At 38.0% G+C, this 25,873-nt stretch overlaps 2 protein-coding genes across 2 annotated transcripts in view; one reads left to right on the forward strand and one right to left on the reverse strand.

Annotated features, from left to right (window-relative positions):
- LOC309630045 (uncharacterized protein) overlaps positions 1–25,873 on the reverse strand; it is a 143,237-nt gene that overhangs the window by 7,040 nt on the left and 110,324 nt on the right. Inside the window, exons 6-7 of the mRNA XM_082394808.1 lie at positions 20,118–20,216; positions 15,924–16,053 (exon numbers count right to left, since the gene is read on the reverse strand). Coding sequence (XP_082250934.1) covers positions 15,924–16,053; positions 20,118–20,138 — 151 coding nt within the window. The 5' untranslated portion in view covers positions 20,139–20,216. The remainder of the gene's footprint in view (positions 1–15,923; positions 16,054–20,117; positions 20,217–25,873) is intronic.
- On the forward strand, positions 5,041–24,257 carry LOC309630048 (uncharacterized protein C3orf85). The gene is made up of 4 exons (XM_082394809.1): positions 5,041–6,670; positions 6,771–6,823; positions 19,222–19,355; positions 20,888–24,257. The coding sequence occupies exons 2-4, from the start codon at positions 6,775–6,777 to the stop codon at positions 20,975–20,977; spliced, it is 273 nt and encodes a 90-aa protein (XP_082250935.1). The 5' UTR covers positions 5,041–6,670; positions 6,771–6,774; the 3' UTR covers positions 20,978–24,257.

The following is a 25,873-nucleotide window of genomic DNA, read 5'->3' on the forward strand; positions in this document are numbered from 1 at the left end:
ATGGACAAACAAGAGTTGGGAAAAGCAAAACTACCCAAGTTTGAAGGTTTTTCTCTTTGTTAACTTGTTATGGAGTGAATTATATCCTCCCCACCAAACTTTATGTATTCATATGTTGAATCCCTAGCCCCCAGTATCTAAGAATGTGACTGTATTTGGAGATAGGGCCTTTGAAGAGGTAATTAAGTTAAAATGAGAATGTTAGGGTGTGCTCTAATTCAGTCTGATTGGTGTCCTTGTAAGAAGAGGAGATTAGGACAGGGACACCAGGGATGTGTGCATGCACAGAGGGAAAGCCATGTGAAGAGGCAGCAAGAGCGAGGCTAAAGAAAAGCTGAAACGAGGGGTCTCAGAGGAAACCAAATCTGTTGACACCTTGATCTTGGATTTACAGCCTCCAGAACAGTGAGAAATAAATTTCCTTTGCTTATGCCACCCATTCTGTGGTATTTGCTATGGCAGCTCTAGCTGCCATATTACATGCTCTAGCTGTAATATGCTCTAGCATATTACAAACTAATACCCGCCACCCAACAACAATTAATGGGAAGCAATTTCTACCATTCTTATGCAGCCACTGTGCCAACAGATGTTCTCCTTTTAACCTCTTGCCCCTTCCAACCCAGGACTCAGGATTTTCTGTTTATGCTCCCCAATCTGCCTCCCCACCCATGGCATTTCATTTTCAAATGCCCTCATCCATAACCTCCTATATCTTAACTCCCCCATCTTTTCCTCAAGGAACAAGGCATTTCAAGCAATAATTTAAATCCTTTAAAGCTATTCCTTTCCCTGGAGAATCCAGCTGTTGTTTTTATACACTACACTGAAACACATGCCCTTACATTTTGACCCTGAGTAAGTCACACTGGTGAGGGCTCAATTACAGGTTGCAGCAGAGAAAAAAAATCATCATAAAATGATAGAACAGCCTTTACTTCAGATCTACACTAGATTATCAAGTTTATCTTCTGAGATTACCGGAACCATGGGAACAGATTGCTTCCCTATGGAACTAATACTAATGCCCACAGAACCACCTGCAGAGAAAAATCTAGCCCCATTCACTACTGCAGTGATTCTCAAGAAATGCTTTCTTTGCTTTTAGTTTAGTGGAGCATGGAAGACGTAGCAAATGACAGACTGTGTTTTGATAGTGAGCCAATTGGGCAAGGTCCCTTGATAGTTCTGTGCTCCGTAAACTAGCTAGCACATTGCTGACGCTCAATAAATGTCACATATCATCAACTATCAATTATTCAGTGTATAACGAGGAAAATGCCTTGGCATGCATTATCTCAAAGCTTAATCAAGAAGTTGTGTGATTCTGACACCATATCATAAAACAGATTGGTATTTTTACTTAAACTGCTAGACCGTATACATTTGTATTAATGACACATCTTTAAATTACTCCAATTTGTTTATGGTGACAAACAGTAGAAATCACTGAAATTATTGAACATCAATAACATAGAGGATTGCTTAAGTACAATATTCCCAGATGTTACTGTGATAGCCTCAAATGACGGCTGACTAATGTATTGTGCCCATTTGAGCACCTTGATCTATACCCATCCTCTTTCCTTTCCTGGAATTTTCTTCCTCCCTCAACTGGATTTGTCCTCACGAAAAAATCCAATTGGCCTCACTGGGAGACTTTCCCTGAAATGATCTTCTCCCACACAAGAAACAATGTTTGACATATCTTTGTAACTCTAGTACTTGGAACAATGTATATGGAATGTGTTCAAAATAGATGGATTCTGAAAAGTGCCTAGATCATAGGAAGTGCCCAGTAAATAGGTGAGTGAAGGAACACCTGAAGGATAAATCTGTAAATTCCCCATTGTCTGTCTTCATACTGCTCTATAGTGGGTGTCCAGATTAGCAAATAAATGGGAAAGAGGGAGGAGGAGGAACCCCTGCACAATAGGTGTAGCCTAGATCTCAAGATGACAATGAGCCTGGATAGTGGGGAGCTCTCCCCTCCTCCCCAAACCAGGAAGGATCAGCCCAATCTTTCAAAGACCCTGAACCACCTACATCTAGTAAAAGAGAAGTCTATTAGGCAAGTCCTTAAACTTCACCAAACCACATTAAACCGAATGCATCTGAAGATGCAGCAAGTTTTAAAATCTGTAGCAGTCACACTGAAAATGAATACAAAAGCAGAATACTTTTCTCCAACATTTTAGCTAATATCTCCAAATGAATCCAGCTCCTGCTATTAATATATGAAGGGAGGGGGTACATGCCCCCATGTCCTGACAACAGCATTGAAAAGTCAATAGTTACGATAGTAAGGGGAATATAGTGTACTTAAGTGGAGGGAAAAGGTTAAAGAAAGACTATACCTTCTATCGCCTACAACAGGGCTTCGTTTTACTCACAAATTGAGAAAAAAATAAAAATAAAAACAAAAGCTCCAGCTTCCAAGGCAAAACAATATTCTACATAGTAATTCAAAAGTAGTTTCTGCATTCTACCAACTGAGCCTGAATCTGACTTCTTGTGCCTCACTAAACAGTTACTTTCTGCCTGTAAGACAGACTACAGAAACTCTCATTCAATCTTGGGATATAGTTGCTGTGTCATTCTCTGCCTAAATGTAAAACAAAACCATGAGTGTAATGGGCTATTGCCTCAGTCCTAGGAGGGAAATGGTACCTCTAAGAGGTTTGACCTGATAATAATGACATGACATGATAATAATGACATGTTAATACTCTATCTTAGAATACAAACTATATCAAACCCATTTGCAGTCAAATCAGTTTAAAACTGACTCCTTTACCAGGTGCTATGGTAAAATTTTGTTCTCAGGTAGTAACTCTTTGAGAATCTCAAATAACTTCACAAAATTAAGTGCTATCACCAGCTTATTTTCAATAGGTCGAATGCTGCTGAAAGCTCAGTACAATGTTTATAAGGGATAGTATCCTCTCCTTCAACACGTTGACTAACCTTCCACATTTTCTTGATGCTGATGATGTCATTGAATCATGCTAGGCTGCACCATGCCCCCCATCACTTCTTATCAGAATTTTATAAATGAGCATTGCATTCTACAAAGCTTTGCAGTTTGTTGGGTCTGATTGCATTTGTAGCATGACTCAGAGCAGAAACTAAATTGAGTTTGCTCCTTGGTAGAATAAAATTTTCTTTCTTTTCATTTTTCTTGTTTAAAATTTTTTTTTATAGTATTAGATCTGATTTCATACATTTTTCTTCTAACATTTATATTTCACTGATATGGAAGAGGCCATGGGATATTACCAAGGTCTATCAGACCATATTAAAGTAATAATTTCTAAATATAAAGCATCAAAGTTGTAAACAGACTCCACTGGTGAGTTTCATTAATTCATGCCACTTGATCTTTCTGTTTTTCAAATATAGATATTCCAGTTTCATTTCCAAGAGCATTTCTATGTCTTTATAATTAAGATTGCCAATTTTTATGGATCTAGCTTTTTTCTTTCATAGATCATAAAAAGAGACAAGCTATAGGGAACACTATTCAAAAACCAAAGCTTAACATAAAAACGAAACAGCTACATTTTAGTTTTGTTTTTTGTTTTTTTTTTTTGCTGCCAGTAGGATAAGACTGTAAATTGATAGACTAGTGCAGGAAAATACTGACTCAGTTTAACGCAATTCAATTTAATTTGAATCGGTTGATTCAATTAAGTTCAATCATGTTTACTGAGGGCTATTACATGAGGCTATTGTATGAAAGGTCCTGTGCTAGGTGCTGAAGGCATAGAAATAGGAGTAAGATGAAGCACCAGCCTTCAAGAAATGTGTAATCTACTCAGGAACATTGAAATGTACATACATAACCATAATACAGGGAGGGATGGCCTACGTACCAAGGATATGCAAATGTAAGAAAGAGCAGCCAAATCTGATTTGGGGGATCAGAGATGGCTTCATTCACCAGGAAGGACAAGATTTTCTGGCCCATGAAGGATCAAATACCTTTACTTCCCCTGCGAACCTGAGTTGCTGAGGCCACCTTCACCTGTGGGCCAAATTGGGGTCACATTCACCTTAATTTGTTTCATTTCACTGGCTTTTGCCTCTAAGCACAAGCAGCGCTCTACTTCTGCTTTAAAGTTTCACCCTGTAATTTCTGGACACTCCTTCAACAAGTTATTAAACCTCTCTGAGCCTCAGTTTACCCATCTGTAAAATGATAATACCTTCACCATAAAATTGTCACTAGGATTAAATGAGACTGTATATATAATTTATGGAAGAACTATTATTACTTTACACTTGCATTATACACTTCAGCCAAAATAACTAATGACCCATTTTGTGAAAGAAGTAAAAGAGATAGGATGCAACTCTGCTCCCATCCCTCCTCCAGACAAGGCTCATTTTAGGTGCCAAAAGTTGAAGAATGATGGAAGGAAGAGAAGAAGAGGGAAAGATGAATTTCTCTTTTGGTTCTATAAATTTTAAATAACAAGAAAGTACTTTCCCTTTGGTTTTCTTGAGGTTCTTCTAGTCTATCACACAGGTGCATATTTACACCGCTCCATCAAGTAATAAACAAGGAGCCTTACAGAAATACGGCAGTAGGTGTTGCACCAACAAAATCTTTTCTAGATGGACACATGGGATAGGCTGCCAAGACTCTGCTGTGCTTATTTCCAGATACCTGTCTTCCCAAGCCCTCCATCAGTAATCGGAAGCACAGCTCCCAGCTAGGTAGATCCAGGTTTCTAAACACTCTATGATTCAAAGGTAAACATCCAGAAAGTCATCTCCTACCACTTTTCTATCCCTATACCTTACTTGTTACAGATTGTATAATCTTGATGAGACTGGCTAAAAGATGCATAGTTTCTATTGCGAATAAACTGTATGATGATGAAATTATTCATTTAACTATTAATCATGCCACTGATAAAGGGAATTGTTTGAAGAATCAAAATTTAAAAAAAGGTATTCTGATTGTATTCATTATATACTTTTGTTGGAAACAAGTAAATTTTACCACTCAGTTAAACATTCCTTTGTTTTTAATTAAACTTTTTATTTTTAGATCTGTAGAAGCATTCGTACTTGTAAGAAATAATACAGAGAAATCCCATGTGACCTTCACTGAGCTTCCCCCAGTGGTAATGTTTTACAAAACTATAATGCAGTGCAATATCACAACCAGGATGTTGACATTGATATATCTACTAATCCTATTCAGATTTCCTCAGTCTTATATGTACTCATTTGTGTGTGTGTGTGTGTGTGTGTGTGTGTGTAAGAGAGATGGAGAGAGGTATATTTAGTTCTATGCAATTTTATCGTGTGTGTGTGTGTGTGTGTGTGTGTGTGTGTGTGTTAGTTTCAAGTGTAGGGCAAAGTGATTCAGTTATACATATACATATATCCATTCTTTTTCAAATTCTTTTCCCGTATAGGTTATTACAGAATATTGAGTATAGTTCCCTGTGCTATACAGTAGGTCCTTGTTGATTATCTATTTTATATATAGTGGTGTGTATATGTTAATCACAAACTCCTAATTTATCCCTCCTCCCCACCTTTCCCTTTGGTAACCATAAATTTGTTTTGGGGGACTTCCCTGGCAGTCCAGTGGTTAAGACTTCACCTTCCAATGCAGGGGGTACAGGTTTGATCCCTGGTCAGGGAGCTAAGATCCCACATGCCTCACAGCCAAAAAACCGAAACATAAAACAGAAGCAATATTGTGACAAATTCAATAAAGACTTTAAAAATGGTCCACATCAAAAAAAAAAAATCTTTATAAAAAATTTGTTTTCAAAGTCTGTGAGTCTGTTTCTGTTTTGTAAATCAGTTCATTTCTATCACTTATATGTGGAATCTAAGAAGATGATACAATTGTATCATGTTTATGTTCACAAATCCACCACCAGTCAAGATACAGAATAGTTCCACCACCACAAGGGTCCCATGTATTGCCCTTTTATAACCACACCCACCCGCCTCCATCCCTAATCCCTAATAAATACTAAAACTTTCTTCATCTATAATTTTGTCATATCAAGAAGGTTATATAAATGGAATCATACAGGAAGTAACCAGTTGAGATTGGCTATTTTTACTCTTCATAATTCCCTAGAGATTCATCCAAGTTGTTGTGTCTATCGATAATTTTTATTATATTATTATTGCTGAGTAGTAATCCATGGTGTAGATGTACCTCAGTGTATTTAACATTCATCTGTTAAGGACATCTGGGTTGTTTCCAGTTTTTGCCTATTACTAATAAAGCTGCTGTGAACGTTCTTATACAGGTTTCCGTAAGAACATAAGTTTTCATTTCACTGAGATAAATCCCTAGTGGTGCAGTTGCTGGGTTGTACGGTTAGTTGTACACTCAGATTTGTAAGAAACTGCCAAACTGTTTTCCAAAGTGACTGTACCATTTTCTATCCCCACAGCGATGTGTAAGTGATCCAGTTTTTTCACCTTTTTTGTTTTGTTTTGGTACGTTTTTTAACATTACATTAGTCTGTGTGGATGGTAAAATTAGTAAGTAAATACACAGCCCATATAAGAACAGCCTGTAAAAAGTCAGTTCAAAAAGTCCAAAGGGTAAAAAGGTAGGAGTTATATAAAAAGGCCATCTCATGCAGCAGCCTCTCTGACTTGTCTCAGCTCATAGGGCCTCCAGGTACGCAGCAAATGCTTCATATTCCTGGAAAGTACCCCATATGCCCTAAAGCTCTGCTCAGTCTAAATTAAAATAAATAAATCTTTTCTTTCCAAAACAGGATCATGGCCTATAAAATGCTTCAAGTGGCCCTGTGTTCAACAGTGCTTATAGGTAAGAGCCTATTTCTTTTTTTTTTTTAACCATGTCTTTTACAACTGTTAGGTGGATTGATAACCCCTTTTGACTTTTTAAAGAAATGAACAAACATGTTTTGTTCATAGGCCAATTCTAAAGCATTAGGGAAACCAAACTATTGTGTCATGCTGTGGTTTTGGACATGTTAGTGTTAATTGTATGTGTGATCATTCTATTCCTAATTATGTATTAACATGTTATTGTTGCTAAGAAGTCTATTTAACTGCTACCTCCAAAGAAGTGTTCCTTGAACAAAGAAAAATTTTCAATGTCTTTTATAAACTGTAATACTTACATGATACAATTATGTGGAAACCTCAAGGGACTCTGAGAGTGTGAATTCATTAACCTTTTAGGCAAGCTGTAGCTCAGAGAAGTGCTGAAGAAGTCACCAAAGGCCAGATGATTTGCTGCCAAAGTGACCCAGTAACTCAGGGGCTTATATCTGAATTGAACTGAGAGGTCATTTTGTATCCAAAACTGCAAATACTTACAAAGGTGTAAATTATTTTCATGCTTAAATCTTTATAATTTATAAATACTTCTGATGAAGGTGCTTAAATCAGAATAAATTTCTACTTTTATGACAAGCTTGAGACCCAAGCAAAAGAAATATGTATTTCGCTTGAGATACACACACATAAATAGATATAGATATATATTTAGAGTATGAATCTAGATATGTGTGTACACATATATACGTGTGTATATGATTAGCCCTTTATTCCTAAGCATATGAATAATTTTAACAAAGAGTTTTAATCATCTATATTGCACTTTGCATTTAGGACATGTTTAAACAAATGATTTAGCAAATTTTAGCCAAGTTATTATTAAGTAGTTATCATCAAGGCAAATACAGTCACACCCAGTTACAGCCCATACATCCAGCTGAAGTAAGTGAGGCTGGCTCAGTTTAAGAGCATGTCTGAGGAGCAACTGTAAACGGAAGTCAGGGGCTGGTTACAAACCATCAGTACAATGCTTTGCCTTAAATTCTCATCCATGCAGCTGACTTTAGAGTGGGTGATAGTGGATGATCACAAGGGTAAAAGCACTACAGTTGGTCCACATTCACCTGTGAACACTGCAGAGTCAAAAATACCGGCCAAAAGGAAAATGGTTCTGTAAACTGACTTTCATTGACTTTCTTTAAAAACAAGTTGGAATTAACTTTAACTCCAGCTGAGATGAAAATATGTCTACCTATAAAGACAACTGGTTTGACTAACTTTACTTGATTGATAAACAAATAAGTAAGTAAGTAAAATTAGGTAGTTGAAGTTCATGAAAGAACAAGTTGAGGATCAGAATCCAAGGACAGAGGGAGGTTTACACTGCTGGATTAACCCTTCAGATCTCAGGAAAGAATCCTTTACTGCTTACAGGAGGAGGGGACTGCAGTCTTTAGAACCAGATTCATTTGTTACACTAAAAACTAGTTTAACTGACATTTTCTAAATCACATAGCTCTAAAGTAGGAAATAATAGTTTGAACCAACTTTTTTCTTTCCCCACCCACTCCCCGCCTCCTTTTTCATTAAAGAATGTAGCCTATTCATCTGCACTTCCCTGGAGTCCTTCTGCTTGCCATAAGAAAACAACAATTTTTAAAAGTTCATTTTTATTATTTAAAAAAGTTTTCTCTGTTACAGATTAGTCGTCTAATAAATTACTTTTGTCTAGAACTTAATTTGAAGTAAGTAGGGAAAAGATCTCATTATCCATTTCCCTAGTGGTAATGCTGAAGCCAAAAATGATGAAGAGCCTACTCAAGTAATTAAATTTATGAGCAGAGTCCCCAAATTATTTTACTGATTTTCTCAAAATATGAACTTATACACATTGGGGCTGATTCCCTGGTCAGACAATTAGAACTGTAAGTGTCATGATTTGATTAAAAAACAAAACAAAAATCCTCTCTTTAGCATTTAGGTCCAGAATTGCCTTCTCCTGTAAGACATCAAATAGTAGTATTACTATTTTAAATCTTTATTATGTGTCAGGGCCTTTCCATATGTTACATTAGTCCAACTCTCATAATCACTCTGAAAATAGGTGTTATGAGTCTCATACAAAGAGGAAACTGAGGCTTAGAGTAGTTAAATGACCAAGCTACACAGTCGGTCAATGGTCGATGCCAGGGACTTCCCTGGTGGCGCAGTGGTTAAGAATCCACCTGCCAATGCAGGGGACACAGGTTCGAGCCCTGGTCCAGGAAGATCCCACATGCGCAGAGCAACTAAGCCTGAGCGCCACAACTACTGAGCCTGTGCTCTAGAGCCCGTGAGCCACAACTACTGAGCCCGAATGCCACAACTACTGAAGCTCATGAGCCTAGAGCCTGTGCTCCACAACAAGAGAAGCCACTGCAGTGAGAAGCCCGCACGCTGCAGTGAAGAGTAGCCCGGCTTGCTGCAACTAGAGAAAGCCCACGTGCAGCAATGAAGACCCAATGCAGCCAAAAATAAATAAATTAATTAATTAAATTTAAAAAAAAAAGATCAATGCCAGATTTACATCTAAATTCTACATCTAGGTCTTCTGAGAACAAAACTCTTCTTTCTGCCACACAAACTGTCCCCTCTGTCACTGCAGTGCCGGGTATGGGATATGCAGGCATCAGATAGGCAGCAGAGCACACAACAAGACCTCCTCCCAAAAACGTAATATAGCCAATATGGTAGCCATTGGTTCCACAGGAAAAGTAATAGAGCCAATATGGTAGCCATTGGTCCCACAAGAAAAGGTCAGAAGTTAGGGAGCTGGGTGATTTTATCTGAGAAAATAGAGCCAAACCAGGACATAATCAAGAACCGTTCCTAGTTGTACTGATTTAAAGAAAAGTCCCAAACCCAACTTGTTCCACCTCAACAGGGCACTTTTATTTTAATTTTTAATTTTTTTTAAGTATCGTTGATTTACAATGTTGTGTTAGTTTCAGGTGTATAGCAAAGTGATTCAAATTCAGATTTTTTTTCCATTATAGTTTATTACAAGATATTGAATATAGTTCCCTGTGTTATACAGTAAGTCCTTGTTGGTTATCTACATTATATGTAGTACTGTGTATCTGTTAATCCAAAACTCTTAATTTCTCTCTCCCCCTTTCCCCCTTTGGTAACCATAAGATTGTTTTCTATGTCTGTGAATCTATTTCTGTTTTGTAAATAAGTTCACATGTATCATTTTTTAGATTCCACAAATAAGTGATATCATATGATATTTGTCTTTGTCTGACTTGCTTCACTTAGTACGATAATCTCTAGGTCCATCCATGTTGCTGCAGATGGCATTATTTCATTCTTTTTTATGGCTGAGTAATATTCCATTGTATGTATGTACCACATCTTCTTTATCCATTCATTGATGGAAACTTGGGTTTCTTCCATGTCTTGGCTATTGTATGAACACTGGGGTGCACGTATCATTTCAAATTAGAGTTTTCATCTTTTCTGGATATATGCCCAGGAGTGGGATTGCTGGATCATAGAGTAATTCTATTTTTAGTTTTTTAAGGAACCTCCATACTGTTCTCCATAGTGGCTGCACCAATTTACATTCCCGCCGACAGTGTAGGAAGGTTCCCTTTTCTCCACACCCTCTGCAGCATTTGTTATTTGTAGACATTTTGATGATGGCTATTCTAACTGGTGTGAGGTGATACCTCATTGTAGCTTTGATGTGCATTTCTCTAATAATTAGCAATGTTGAGCATCTTTTCACATGACTGTCGGCCATCTCTATGTCTTCTTTGGAGAAATATCTATTTAGGTCTTCTGTCCATTTTTTGATTGGGTTGTTTGGTTGATATTGAGTTGTATGAGCTGTTTGTATATTTTGGAAATTAAGCCCTTGTTGGTTGCATTGTTCGCAAATATTTTCTCCCAATCCGTAGGTTGACTTTTCATTTTGTTTATGGTTTCCTTTGCTATGCAAAAGCTTTTAAGTTTAATTAGGTCTCATTTGTTTATTTTTGCTTTTATTTCTTTTGCCTTGGGAGACTGACCAAGAAAACATTGCTACGATTTATGTCAGAGAATGTCTTGCCTATGTTCTCTTCTAGGAGTTTTATGGTGTCATGTCTTATATTTAAGTATTTAAACCATTTTGAGATTATTTTTTGTGTATGGTATGAGGGAATGTACTAACTTCATTGATTTACATGTGGCTATTCAGCTTTCCCAACACCCCTTGCTGAAGAGACTGTCTTTTTTCCGCTGTATATTCCTGCCTCCTTTGTCGAAGATTAATTGACTGAAGGTGTGTGGGTTTATTTCTGGGCTCTCTATTCTCATATGTCTGTTTTTATGCCAATACCATGCTGTTTTGATTACCATAGCTTTGTAGTATTGTAACAGGGCACTTTTAAAAATGAAACAGCCCTATTTCTCATAAAGAGGAAATATGGACAATGCACATATTTGGAAAGTGCTTCACTGAGTAAGTAAAGCAGTCCTTGGGGTTGACCCATCCATGAAACAATTTGAGGGTTCATGCCCATATTGTTGGCTTATGGTCAGATCTATCCATAAAGTACAAGTATGCCTTCTGGTTTTAGACAGGGGAAGAAATAAACTGCCTTTGGCCTGTTTCTCTAGCATAGTTCCAGCTCTTGTTTTTCAAACCAGAGTTAGTAACCAAGTCCTATTTGTCTTGAAAGGTTTTTTGGTTTGTTTTTGTTTGTTTGTTTGTTTGTTTTTGACAAGAGCTTTTAAGCTCATATTTTCTTCCCCACAACACTGTCAGCACCTCCGATCCTTCCCTTTGCCTTCTTCTCTGCATAGAAGGAATGGACCTTCTCAGTCATCACTGCAGCCCTCCACTTCCTTGGAGAGCCTGTATTCCCTGATATAGTTTTAGTTTATTATATAAGATTTTGTTCTTGGGACTTCCCTGGTGGAGCAGTGGATAGGACTCCGTGCTCCCAAGGCAGGGGAGCCGGGTTCGATCCCTGATCGGGGAACTAGATGCCACATGCATGCCGCGACTAAGAGTTTGCATGCCACAGCTAAGGAGCCCGTCCGCCGCAACTAAGACCTGACACAACCAAATAAAAAAAAAAGAACTCAATTTTGAAAGGTATTACCTAACCAGATGGGAACTATATAAAAAAAAAAAAAAAAGATTTTGTTCTTAATTTTACGTACTCACTTTGGCTTAAGATTGATTGATGCTCTCAAAGAGGTGGGTAATGAGAGTAAACTGCAAAATAACTTGGTGGGAGAACAAAATGCCACTGCCGGTGACTAGATTCATTGAGCACTCTTGATGTTGTAGAAAAACTGTTTTCCTACCCACGTGCCACCATTGGTCATGGCTCTAGGGTTGGGAATCCCATCCACACACACATAGGCAGTGACACAGAAGGAGTCACCATTGATTGAATCATATAAAATGCTGCCTTTTGTGAGTCACAGATGTCTCTGTCCACAAAATTCAAAGCTAATAAAAGACCTGCCAGCGTCAAAACTATGCCCCAGGGAATTACGTGGCCATGCGTGTGAGTACATATGTGGGTGTATGTTAGTGCACTGAGAGCGGGTTAAAACAGATTGAAGTTAAACTCAGGTAATACCAGTTTCTGTTTGCTTTTCAAAGTACTCGACACATTGGCAATGGTAACGTCAATAAAGCCGAAGTCCCCGAGTTAAAAGTTCAGTTTCGAAGTGTTTTATTAACAGACAGTTTAAGAAAATCATGGGGATTTGTAAGCTGGTCCTGTAGTTCAGCACCTCTTTTTTTCCAGTTCGCTTCCATCAACCCTCTTTGTTTTCTGCCTATACTTCCCCTATTTGCCCTGCCCCTTTCCCCATGGTTTTTCACCTTTTGTAACCTTTGTAACCTCCCTTCTTCCATCTCTCCTTCCTTTGATTTCTTTTCTTGATTTCTCTGTTCTCCTTCATCCTTTTTTTTTCTTCTTCAGTTTTCCCTCACAATCCAAATTTCTCCTCTCTCTCTCTCAACTTTATGTGAATTGCAGCCAAGTGAGAGAATCCATTATACTAAAATACAACTCTTCAATCTTCTGCCACAAAGTTTTGGGTCAGTGACTAAAGTTTAGAGTGGGAAGGAAAAAATAACAATTTCATTATCTGTAAAGAAAATTCTTTACAACGCAGAGAATATTCAAGTCCAAAAAACACAAACCTAAACATGCGTATTTTAATCTCTCACAAAATTATAAAATTTCTCCTACAATTAGAGAGATCTTTGAAAATTTTATCATATTTCCAAGACATCTGTATATCCTTTTCTCCCCATCCTTTTTTGTACTTAATTACTAGTGACCATTTATACTTTATTTTAGTACTTAATTTATAAGCACACATAATTGCCTGGGCACTTATTTCATCTTTTTTTAAAGACATAAACATTTTAAGGACAGGGACGGAGACTCAGTCCAACAAAACAGTAAATAATAAATATTATTCTTTACTTGCTTATACTGAGTGCTAAGTGCTTTACTTGCAGAATCCCATTCCTAAGTATTTTTGAATTTGTGGCATGACTGTACTGCTGATCTCCATCTCCAGTACAAACTTCAGTATCACCCAGCACCTAAGGGAAACAGCCAGATGAGGGCCTATCCTGTGAATCTGACAGACGTTTAGTGTCTTTTGCCCCCATCGAATCCTTCATAGACATTGAAGGTTACATGAGGGAAGGAGTTTACAGTTGCAGCCATCCAGGTATGACAAGCTCCTGCTAGCTGAGTGCCCTGGTTTATGCTCTTTTTAAAATTTTTTTTTCCCTGTTTCTTAGTGAGGCTCTGTGACAACACACCTGTTGGATTCTCTGACACCTTCTGACACACAACACTCCCCTTCTGAGTCCTGGTTTTGATCAAGTTGAGAAATAAACCAGAGTTGATTATGTAAAGCAACCCATTTCCTTTATCACTGAGAGGCTAACTAGGAAAATGTAACATAGTATAAGTACGTACAGGGCCAGGTGACGGGACCCCAGAATTGGGCGAATTTCATATACGATTTCAGGTTGCAGAACCAGAACAGCAAGTTCTGAGAAAGGGCAGCTCACTCTCAAGAAGAAAAAGGAAGAATGAGCTGGACATGCCAAGTTATGTCTCTCGGATTTACCAAGAGGGAGCTCTAAATGAGACTCCTCTGCATGGGAGAAAAAGGAATCTGCCATCAGACTCTGCCCTTTCATTCTGCGTCTAAAGTTGCACATCAGGCTTTCTGATCTTTTCAGTGTCTAGGTTCCTACCACAAGTAGGAACGGTTATGAGTATAGTATATAGACCATTTCACGGTCATGAGCATAGTATATAGACTATTCAGTCATTTCTCCATTATCAAATTTAAAGACTCTTTTTCAACCTCCCCTGGGCGATGGCAATATAGGAAGTCTTTCCACTTCTAATTATATAGTTCCCCTTACTTCCACACTGCCTATCAGCCCGTGATGGGCACCCATCTCTTTGTGCCTAATGGGAATACATTTTTTTTTGTTTTGCTTTAATTATTGGCCAGGCCTATTTTGACTTCCCTTTCACTTATTTCTGTCTGTCTCAGTTCGGACAGAAATCAGTCTCAGCATGTAAATTCCTTGACAGTAGTAGGGGCTGTGCCCACTTAGCATATTCTGTACGCTTCTAATGATATAATACCATACAGAGAAAGAAATTTTTAGTTAAGGACCTATTTGTTATGAATATATTCCAGTTCAAAATATTAGAGCTGAAAGAGATCATATGATCCAGCCTTGTTTTACAGAGCATAAAATGGAGATGCAGGAGTAAGAAGTGACTCTGGATCTCTGATCCTTCTGGGCTTGCACGAGGAGAGCTGTGGTCTCAAACCTCTCCACACTCTTAAGTGTCTGCCTTATTTCTGCCATACAGACTTTTCTGCAGAGGATATTCCAGAAATGTTTAGATAATAGGATGAAGCTTGACAGGTCCTATTAAAACTGACTGTGATACAGCATGAAAGCAAGGAGGGTATGTAGGGAGTTGGAAAGGAAGAGAGGAAGAATTTTTTTACAGCTTATGATTATTAAGTTTAAAACTAACCTGGCTGATACTGTCTACATTAAAACACACACACACACACACACACACACACACACACACACACACACACACAACATATTTAAAAACCGAAAGAATAATAAAACTCAGGGTTCAGTTTCAATCCCCAGCAGTACTATCTAGGCTTACAAACACAAAACTCTGATCTTGCTCTCACTAACTTTCAAGGTTGATCAGGCAGAATGAAAAAGGGGGGGGGGGAATTTCTCAAGCAGAGAGGATAATAGCATGCCCTTCTATATTACTTCCATTTTATTTCCAGCCCTGCCACTGACTTACTATGTGACCTTGAGTGAGTCATTTCATCTCTGTGTATCAATTTTCTCATTTGTGAAGTAGGATAATAAATACTGCTTTCTGTCTCTCTCATGGGTGATGTTATTATCACCACCAATTAATATTTATTGGGTGCCTGTTGGGCGCATAATGCTGAGGTAGGAACTTTGTTCTGGGAGGTAGGGGGAAAGAAGAGATGGAACATTTTCCATGAGCAAAGAGATGGAAGATTTACAAAGACAGAATTATTAGAGCTTAAAATAGCTATGGCTTATATTTTAAAGCATGCCTCTCTGCCAAGATTTATGAATAGCATTTTCTTCTTAGTTATTGTACAATGCACCAGGATAATTATGGTACAGAATATTGGTTTTACTTTTGGGTGATTCCAAGTAGCACTATTTTAAGCAATTACTGTAATTTCTTATGTGGCTGTAAATTATATTCTAAACATAGTTTTTTTAGAAATATTTATTAGATATTGATGGTATTGGGTCTACTTGCCTAGCCACTACCTTTGTTTCCCTTTTTTTAACAGAAAAAATCTACATTAAACATGTAACACTGTAACTAACACATTTTCTTCAAAAAGAATGAAGAGAAATTTGAAAAGTCACCTATTAACACATCCCAGGTAAAACCAAAATTTTGATGCTGGTTCATCCACAGAAATCAGCTCAAATGAATGAGAGTTTCCTGTTCTCTCCAAATCAATCCTGTCTTCCCATTTCTGCTGTCACTTACCTGATTCTGGTCCTACTAATCTCTCATCTGGACTATTCGAAGAGCATCCAACTTTGTATCTCTCACTCTGCTCTCTTCCTTTTACCACCTGTCCTCCACAACACTGACAAAGGACTTTGCAAAGGTTAATCTGTGAATAGATAAGCAAAATGTTGGCATCACGTACACAATATTATTCAGCCTTAGAAAGAAATGAAATGCTGTCCTACGCTACAACATGTGTAAACCATGAAGACGTTATGCTAAGTGAAGTAAGTCAGACACAAAAGAACCAAGGTTGCATGGCTCCTCTTCCTTGTGGTACCTAGAATAAGCAAATTCATAGAGACAGAAAGTAAATGGTGGTTACAAGGGCCTGGGGGAGAGGGTAATGGGAGTTATTGTTTAAAGGGTACAGAATTTCTACTGGGGATGATGAAGTCTGGAGATAGTGGTGATGGTTGCACAGCACTGTGAATATATTTGATGCCACTGAATTGCACAATAAAAAATGGTTCAGAGAAGCAAGAAGAACTACAATCCTGCAGCCCGTGGAACAAAAACCACATTCATAGAAAGATAGACAAGATGAAAAGGCAGAGGGCTATGTACCAGATGAGGGAACAAGATAAAACCCCAGAAAAATGGTTCCAATGGTAAGTTTTATGTTATGTATATTTTATCACAATAAAACAACAATTTTAAAAGTATATCTATCCTGTCATTTTTCCTGTTCAGAAATGATAATTATTTATAAAGTCCAAACTCCTTGGTATGATGGCAATAATCCTTCCGAATGGAGCTCCAGCTTATCTTTCCAACATTATCTCTGACACATCTACACCACAAACAACCCTACCTTTCAATCACATTGGCAAAGCGAGGGTCACTGAACATGTGCCTCACTCTGCTCCTCTGTTCCTCGGCTCTCCAAGCTTCTTCAGCCTGACATGTATGCTCTTTGCGTCCACTCCCTTCCGCCTGGCTGTGGAAGCTTTACATCCTTCGAAGGTTAACTCAAAACCAACTTCTCTGTGACGGCTTCCTGCCAATATTGGAATTAATCACTCCCCCTTCAGATATCTAGTCACAATATATCTTTTTATAATTATTTTAAAACTCTGAATATAATGTGAGTTCCTTAGTGGCAAGGATTATTTATTGTTTGTCTTTCCATGCAATGATGATTATCAGAGTAGGAACTAGGGTGAGGCAAGTGGAGGTCTTATGGCACAAAATTTGTATAACCTTAAGAGTTCATTCCTTCTTTTTTTTTTTTTTTAAAGGAACTCCTTTATTTATTTATTTTTGGCTGTGTTGGGTCTTTGTTTCTGTGCGAGGGCTTTCTCTAGTTGCGGCAAGCGGGGGCCACTCTTCATCGCGGTGCGCAGGCCTCTCACTGTCGCGGCCTCTCTTGTTGCGGAGCACAGGCTCCAGACGCGCAGGCTCAGTAGTTGTGGCTCACGGGTCCAGTTGCTCCGCGGCATGTGGGATCTTCCCAGACCAGGGTTCGAACCCGTGTCCCCTGCATTGGCAGGCAGATTCTCAACCACTGCGCCACCAGAGAAGCCCGAGGCTATCATTTTCAATATCTGTTTAGAACTAGAGCTTACTAGATTGACAAATTAAACTAGAAATAATAGAGCTGATAACTAGAATGCTGCTTAGAGCTCAAGGCCAAGCTTGGGAAAGCATGAGATCATAAGGAATGTGTAAAGAATGATTATTTCCTTTTTTCTGTAAATACAAAATATTTTTATAATTATTGTTACTGTTATCTGGCCCTAAGCATTCCTCTCTCTTAGTAATAATATAGTGCAGTGGCTCTGAAGAGAGAATTCCATCTTCCCTTCCCACTAGCTCTGTAGCCTTGAACATATTATGTAACTTTTCTGTGCCTTAGTTTCCTTGTCTACATAATAAAGTAGACAGTACCACTTCTTAGGTTTGTTGTGAGTATTAAATAAGGCAATTCAGGTAAAACATTCAGCATAATGCTCAATAAATGTTAACTAATTTTATTTATTTATTTATTTAAAACTCTAATCCAGCCACCTCTAACCACTGTTTTCAGACATTGGTCTTTAGATTCCTAATGTCATACCTTTGTTCACATCATTCTTTCAGCTTCAAATTAAAAGACTTGCCCCTTCTCCCATTATGCTAAATATATTCTTTTCTTCAAGGAATAGGCTAAGCAATTTCCCTGACCATGAAAATGTCTGCCTGTGCTCCAGTGCTCCAATGCTTCATATCAACACCTTCTCCTAAGCTCCCTTAGCACAATCAAATCCTGTGTTGCCTTGTTTTATTTTGTATCTTGGACCCTCCATCCCCTCTCCTATAGAAGGGAGGTTTCATATCTTATAGCAAACTCACTGTAACACTGATCTATAGAGATTATTGGTCAATGAAGGCTTGTTAATGATGAAGATGTAGAGTGTCTAATGTAACATTACTTACAGTTTGATTCTTAATAAATGCTTCTTTATCACAAGCAATGAACAGATTATATTATCATGAATAAGTCAGGAGTATGTTCTTCCTTTATATGGATTCAAGTTACAACTCTGAACATGATTGCAGTTTTTTTAAGAATGAAAGCACAATATAGACTGTTAAAATTTCAAGATCCTAAAGAAGTACGGGTTTTAAAAATTAGTTTTTTTCTTAATTCTAGAGTGGGAAGAAGATAGAAGATGCAAGCCTGTTTGATTCAAAGAAGGCTCTATCACTGTTAACAATTTTAACTACAGTGTCAGATTTGGGTCAGTCTACTTCAAAATGAAAGCTATGTTCTATTTTGGAAGGCTAGGAAAGCAAGAATAAGATTGTAGACTTCCAGGTTTGAACCAAGTGGTTTATATCTATTAATGTATCCAATCCTTATAGTAAGGCTGTTATTGTCTTACTCTGTTATTATTGTTTATATTATTATTGTACCCTTTACAGACAAGAAATATAGAGCTCAGAGAAACTAAGCAACTTGCCTAAAAAAGTGACAGAGCTGAAATTTGAATATAAGTCTGCAGGCTCCCATGCGTGAACAGAAACACTGAAAATCTTCTCCACCACCACACGGCACTGGTTTTCATGCTGTACGATATGCAGGTCACATAGGGTTGTGACAGTACAATGATGCCAAAGGACTGAGGAGCAGCCTTCTCCCACAGGGCATAGCTTTTCCAGAGTTTCCTTCTCAGTTGTCCATCCTCCCAAAGACCACAGCTGCTTTAAAAGGACACAGATTCTTTAAGAGGAAACACTGAAATGTAAAACATTGCCTTAAGAGATGCTGTGCTTTTGGACTCAATTACAGGAGCGTTGGGAGCACCATTTTTATTGGAGGACCCATCAAACCAGTTCCTACATCTCAAAAGACACATATATTTTCAGGATTACTGGAACCCAGATCACAGTCTGAATACATGGCGAAACACACTGGCTGATCAGGTATTTGCATTAGAAACAAATGGCTTTTTACCATCTCTCTTTTTATTTTATTTTTTTTAATTTAATTTTTTTATTTTTTAAACTTTTTATTTTATATTGGAGTACAGTTGATTAACAATGTTGTGTTAGTTTCAGGTGTACAACAGAGTGATTCAGTTATACGTACTCACCATCTCTCTTTTTAAATAGGCATGGCTTCAGCGGGCATTAACATACCACCAGCCCAATTCCTATTTTTTCTCTCTAGCTGCCCTGACCTACACCTGCTCTTCCCTCCCCATGAAGTGGCTTTCGTCTGGTAAATTCCACCTCCTCTTTCAAGATTAAGATCAAATGTCCCTCCTTTCTGAAGCTTTTTCCTTCTTCCCAGGAAGGCATTTGTCCTTCCTTTTTCTCTCCCCTTTGCAGGCTGTTCACATGTGAATAGCTCTCAAATGTCACCCTGGAATTATTTGTCTTGTGTACCCAATCTCCCTAGCTAGACTACAAAAGTAAGGTGCTTGTCTTATCCATCAAGGTCATTATTCTCAAGTTTCAGTGAATTAATTATTACACGTTTGGGTAGGTAGATGGATGGATCTTGATCACATTTCAGTTCCCCCTTACCTGTTCAGTAACTAATTTTCCTCCATGATAATTATCTAAGCCTTTAATGTATTTCCTTCATTTGCTTGCTTCTTGTACATTTTCCTATTTACTTATATTCTTACCCCAAGAGAAATAAAGAAGAAACTTCATTAGCCAGTTTTATTTCATGCTTACCTTTTTGATGGAAGATGACATTGAAACTCCAGGTCAAATGAAATTGCTGAATTATCTGAGAATTTCAATTATTCATGATTTCCCTCTACAATTTAGCAACTTAGAAAACAAAAATGTACAATTAATAAATTAATTCCTTCACTTATTTTTCTTTCTTTTCACCTGTATCAGGCTCTCACTATCACCAGGCATGAGGGTTGTATAATGTCATAAAGAAATTGAAGTCCTTGTTCTTCTGGGGCCTGGGTCCTATCCTTATTCTGCTTGGCTGGGTTTTAGTTCATCCACTAGGATCAGTTTCTGCTTAGCATTTGTTGATGAAAACCACCAGCTTGAATAATGCATTTAGTTTTATACCTGTTTTTCTCCAACAGGCATCATGTAGAAGTATTAAAACAAGACATTTGTTTATTCGGCAAATTAAATAATTACATAAGCTGGTAGACTGTGTCTTTTTTATGGAATATTGAAATTTTCAAGTACACTCCTGCCTATAATTGTAGACCATTGTTGTAATCAACTGACAGATACCATAATGTAACAAGACCCTACTACATTTGTTCATACTGTGGCCCCGCACATACTGCAAAACATTTGAGCACTGAAGTAAACAGGTCACTAAAAGTGTGAAAACCACACCTTACTCGGTATTATTCTTCCACTGTATTTCTCTCAGTCTTTTGAGAATACCTGCATGATAATCAGAATAATTGATGCAACATGTGTTCTAAATACTCAGAGATCATGACTTGAGTTTCCTTTTGTTGCAGGCTCATGAAACATGGACTGCTTTGAAAACAACAGCACAGTATTATCTGAATGTGAATACTTTCACCCTTGACACGTCTACTGCCCAGTAAATGTGCTTTGCTGGTTAAACCAGGATAGCAAGAATAGAGGGAGCCAAAAAGTGGCAATGTACCCAAACAACCAGCTTTGGAGACCTGAGAGCAAATCCATACCGTCTACTAGGTTATTTATTATGTCTGCCTCATGGAGCTGTTGAAAGGAGTAAATATGAAAATCCACATATAGACCTAGAATTAGAAGTTCTCAATAAATGGTAGCTCTTAAAAAGAGAACAAAAATAGAGACTGTAGTAATAACATTTACCAAAAAGGGGCTTTCATGGGAAAAGGAACTGTAAAACAAAACAGTAGTGTCATTAAAACTGTCTGTCCAGACTTCCCTGGTGGTGCAGTGGTTAAGAATCCGCCTGCCAATGCAGGGGACACGGGTTCGAGCCCTGGTCCGGGAAGATCCCACATGCTGCAGAGCAACTAAGCCCGTGTGCCACAACTACTGAGCCTCTGCTCTAGAGTCTGTATGCCACAACTACTGAAGCCTGCATGCCTAGAGCCCATGCTCCGCAATAAGAGAAGCCACAGCAATGAGAAGCCCGCACACTCACTAAGAGTAGCCCCCACTCACTGCAACTAGAGAAAGCCCGGGCACAGCAACGAAAACCCAACACAGCCAAAACAACAACAACAACAAAAAAAAACTGTCCAAAAGAAAAAAGACTCTCTGTTCGTAGCTCCTGCTTTCTATTGCCTCTTCTTTGGGAGAGTTAGTTCACTTTTAATTCAAGGAAGGAAATGGGATCTCTCAAATGGAGCTCATCCTCTCCTCTTTTCTTCAATACTTGTCATTTCCTAAAGCCAGTCTATTCCAAGACCATATTTTTGAAAGTGTTTTTAATCAACGCTGTACTGCTGGACTTCCCTGGTGGCACAGTTGTTAAGAATCCGCCTGCCAATGCAGGAGACACGGGTTCGAGCCCTGGTCCAGGAAGATCCCACATGCCCTAGAGCAACTAAGCCCGTGCGCCACAACTACTGAAACCCGCGTGCCTAGATCCCGTGCTCCGCAACAAAAGAAGCTACCGCAACAAGAAGCCCACACACCGCAACCAAGAGTAGCCCCTGCTCGCCACGACTAGGGAAAGCCCACATGCAGCAATGAAGACCCAATGCAGCCAAAAGTAAATAAGTAAAGTGAATAAGTTAAAAAAAAAAAAAGCTGTACTGCTATAGGCAATAGAGAATAAAATCTTAACTCATACTGGGAAACAGATGATGATTAGCCACGTATCTGTAAGTCTTCCTTAGCAATTTTGTAAAATTTGTGCAAGTTTTGCATTCTGGTCCGTAATATATTTATGTTTGTTTCACTATGAAATAATTTTAAAGAAATCTCACACCCGTTATCAGTCACTCCCCATCCCCCCCATGCCCCAGCCCCTAGTAACCACTAATAAACTTTCTGCAGCTGTAAAAAACTGAAAGAAATAACATTTTAAACTTACTGGCCATGTGCTTTTATTAATCTTTCCAATAAAGCTGAAAAATTGACTCTACAGAAAACTGGACTACATTTATCCTATAGTTTCCCATATATCCATGGAATACTTCAGTACTCTAGCTTGAGAAGTACTGAGAGATGATACACCCAGTCACCAAGACTGCCCCCCGTAATCACAGATAAGTGGACTTTTTGCCTTCTGAAGTCTATTTCTCTGTGTACCTAGGTCAATTGGTCTCTGCAGGGATTTCTTTTGGTAAATAGAAGCATCTCCCACAAGACCGTAGTTGGTCTTATGTGGTCTTAAAACAGTCTTAAGCACTTTTTCAGCAACAAAAATCAGATGCCAAGAAGCTGCACTGTATAGACTCTGGCCCAGCACTTTCTTCTCCAAAAGGGCACCAGCAGCTACTCAGTATTCTGCATTTCTTATCCCATCCCTTAGAGGTATTCTCAGTGAGAAATCTGAGGCTAATACATAATTTATTGTGTTAACTGTTATTCATCTCTAATACATATAAACGTAGATTTTTAAATGAAAACACAACCGAATGGACAAAAGAAAGAAAATGAATCATTTGGTTTTGCACTAAGAAACAAATTTGACAACAATAATATACATTTTGCTACCACAAAGTTCTACTCTTTGATTGTTTAATAAAAAATTAGAGAATGCCTATGTATTGGTCAGGGTTTCCCAGAGAGTTGGAATCAATAGAATGTGTACATAAATATAAAGAGAATTATTTTAAAGAACTGACTCATGTTTACAGATGCTGGCAAGTCCAAAACTACAGGGTAGGTTAGCAGACTGGAGACAAGAAAAGAACCAACGTTGCAATTCAGGTCTAAAGGCCATTGGGCTAGAAAATCATGGAAGAGCCAATCTTGCAGTCTAAGTCCTCAGGCCATGTGCTGGTAGAATTCCCTCTTGCTCAGAAGAGGTCGGCCTGTTGTTCTATTCAGGCCTTCAACTGATTGGATGAGGCCTACCCACATTATGGAGGGCAATCTGCTTTACTCAAAGTCCACCAATTTAAGTGTTAATCTCATCCAAAAACACCCTTGCTGAAACACCCAGAATTATGTTTGACCACATATCTGGGCAGAGTGGCCCAGCTGAGTTGACACATAAAATTAACTACTACAACCTATTTTAAGTTATTCAGATTGTCTACACACATTCACACACACACACACACTAACCGAGCTGTGATTGGAGCAACATATGGTGGGAAAAAAAAGAAAAAGACTTTCATCCATTCATTTTATTCAGTACACCACGAGAAAGAAGCTTGGTGGCTTGTGGGGCACTAATAATGGGAAATTATAAGTTAGCTGCCGAGTTGATTTTGATTTAGATAACACTAAGAAGCAATTCTGCAATTCGGTTGTTATCTGATCAAACAAGCATGGAAAGGCGGTTTCTTGTCTAAACAATTTAAAGAAATTATTAGAAATTAACAGGATGTCAGAAAATGAACAAACAAAACAAAAACAACCTAGGTCCACCTAAAATAATTTATGTAGAAATCTAGTAGTTAACTGCCACATAGCTGAGCAGGAAGAGGTGAGTATTCAGTTGTACAGATAGGATTTAAGAAAACCCAGGTAATACATATTTAGCATCTGCATACAAAATTGCCTTAGACTACAAGAACTCTGAATTCAGGGCTTAAAGATATTGATCATATTGAGGTACCAATTATCTGGCTGACTCACTTTAACTGATTATTTTCCCAGTGGTATGTGAATTGACATAGTGATTTTTTTTTTTTGGTAGGGGTGGGGGAGTCCTTTATGTCTGTATCTAATTTATAAATTGTATGTAAAATCTGCCTTTTTAAAGACTGAAGACTCTTTCAACATTTTTAAGAGACCAGAACAAACTAAAGCAATCTGGACAATATTAGGAAAAATAGAGAGGACCAGAGATGACACTTTTCCTCACTTCCTGAGCCTCTACATGATCACCATGGCTGGGTGTTTACATGTTCTACTGCAGCATTAAGAACATAACTGCTGTGGTGACTCTGAATTCTTCTAAGTAGAAGGTTTTCATTTTAAGGTCTAAAGGGAACCATGTTGATTTTCCCTCTTTGTCTGATTGATTAAATAGGCACAGTATTTAAGTGGAATTGACTGATAATGATATTCCCACTAAATTCAGACTTCCCTGAGACTTCAGTGCAAATTTGAGGCTCACCAACTTCGCTCTTATTACATAAACAGTATCTGTTAAGTTTTCCTGCATTTTTATAGAACCAGTCAACAAATATGCCAAAGATCAGACTGACCCTTTTAACGGTCTCTTGGACACTCTACCCTCTAGTATTCCTGTAATTCTGTTTCATAGTTTCCCAGTGGATGTTCCAATGCTAAACTGGTCCAAGGAAATAATTCCAAGTGTTCCTCAGTGCAATTCATGAGAAGCATGGTTCTAATATTGTTATATATCCTGCTCAAAAACCTGTTGTTGTTTTAAAACTTTTGACTGATGAAGAGGGTAGGAAGTAACATGTTTTTTTATTGACATAGACTTTGCTGTGTACTATACTAGACAGTTTATATACTTTTAAATTATGATAACATTCTGATAAGATAGGTCCTGCAGATCCCATCTTAAAGAAAAAAAATAAGGCTTAGATACATTCCCCAGATAGAGCTAACTAGAGGTAGCTCTAAAATAGTAATTAGAATGTCTACATTTAAATACTGGCTTCACCATTGCTAGCTATGCCATCTTGTGGAATTAATTACGTCTCTGGGCCTCAGTTTCCTCTTCTGTAGTATGGGAATAATTGGACTTACTTAATGTGAGGAATACTTAAAATGATATACATAAAGCACTTAGAACACTGCCTGGCATGTAAATAAACACTCAATAAAAGTCAGTTATTCTAAAAAAAAAAAAAGTTAGCTATTATTCTTACCTTGCCAAAGGTTTCATGACAGTTCATGCCCTTTTCACTGTATCACAATTTTGCTCCTGAATTCTGTTGCCCAGAACTCAAAGCTCCCCATGATCTGGCCCCTCTCCTATTATTTCCTCTACTCTCCTCAAATACTCTTGCTACTTTGCATCATTTATTGATTCATTTATTTACTTATTTAACAAACACCATGGCCATCTTTCTTTGGCCTAGTCAAGGTAGAGGTACAGAGGACTGAGACACACTCCCTTCTCCACAGAGCTTTAAATTCAGGAAGAGAGATGAGTATCCACTGTATTAATACAAATGAATTACAGAAACTCAATTTACAAATCATGTGTGCACAGAGGATAGACAGCTTACTCAGCCTGGGGGTGTCAGGGAAAGCTTCACTGAGGAGATAGCTTTAGATTTAGGTTTCAAAGGACACGTAAGAATAACATGTATATGCCATCACTATGACAGCTTTTCTATGATACTATATTTTATACTTATAGTATATACTTATACTAATATTAT

This window comes from Balaenoptera borealis (assembly GCF_965194805.1).
Source record: "Balaenoptera borealis genome assembly, chromosome: 5".
Classification (NCBI taxonomy): domain Eukaryota; kingdom Metazoa; phylum Chordata; class Mammalia; order Artiodactyla; family Balaenopteridae; genus Balaenoptera; species Balaenoptera borealis.

Bases quoted from the DNA above. Each gene is read 5' to 3' on its own strand.
- LOC309630048 (XM_082394809.1), top strand. From the start codon at position 6,775: ATGGCCTATAAAATGCTTCAAGTGGCCCTGTGTTCAACAGTGCTTATA. The intron at 6,824-19,221 runs GTAAGAGCCTAT...ACTCAATTACAG, and splicing joins GTGTTCAACAGTGCTTATAG to GAGCGTTGGGAGCACCATTT. The intron at 19,356-20,887 runs GTATTTGCATTA...CTTTTGTTGCAG, and splicing joins GAAACACACTGGCTGATCAG to GCTCATGAAACATGGACTGC.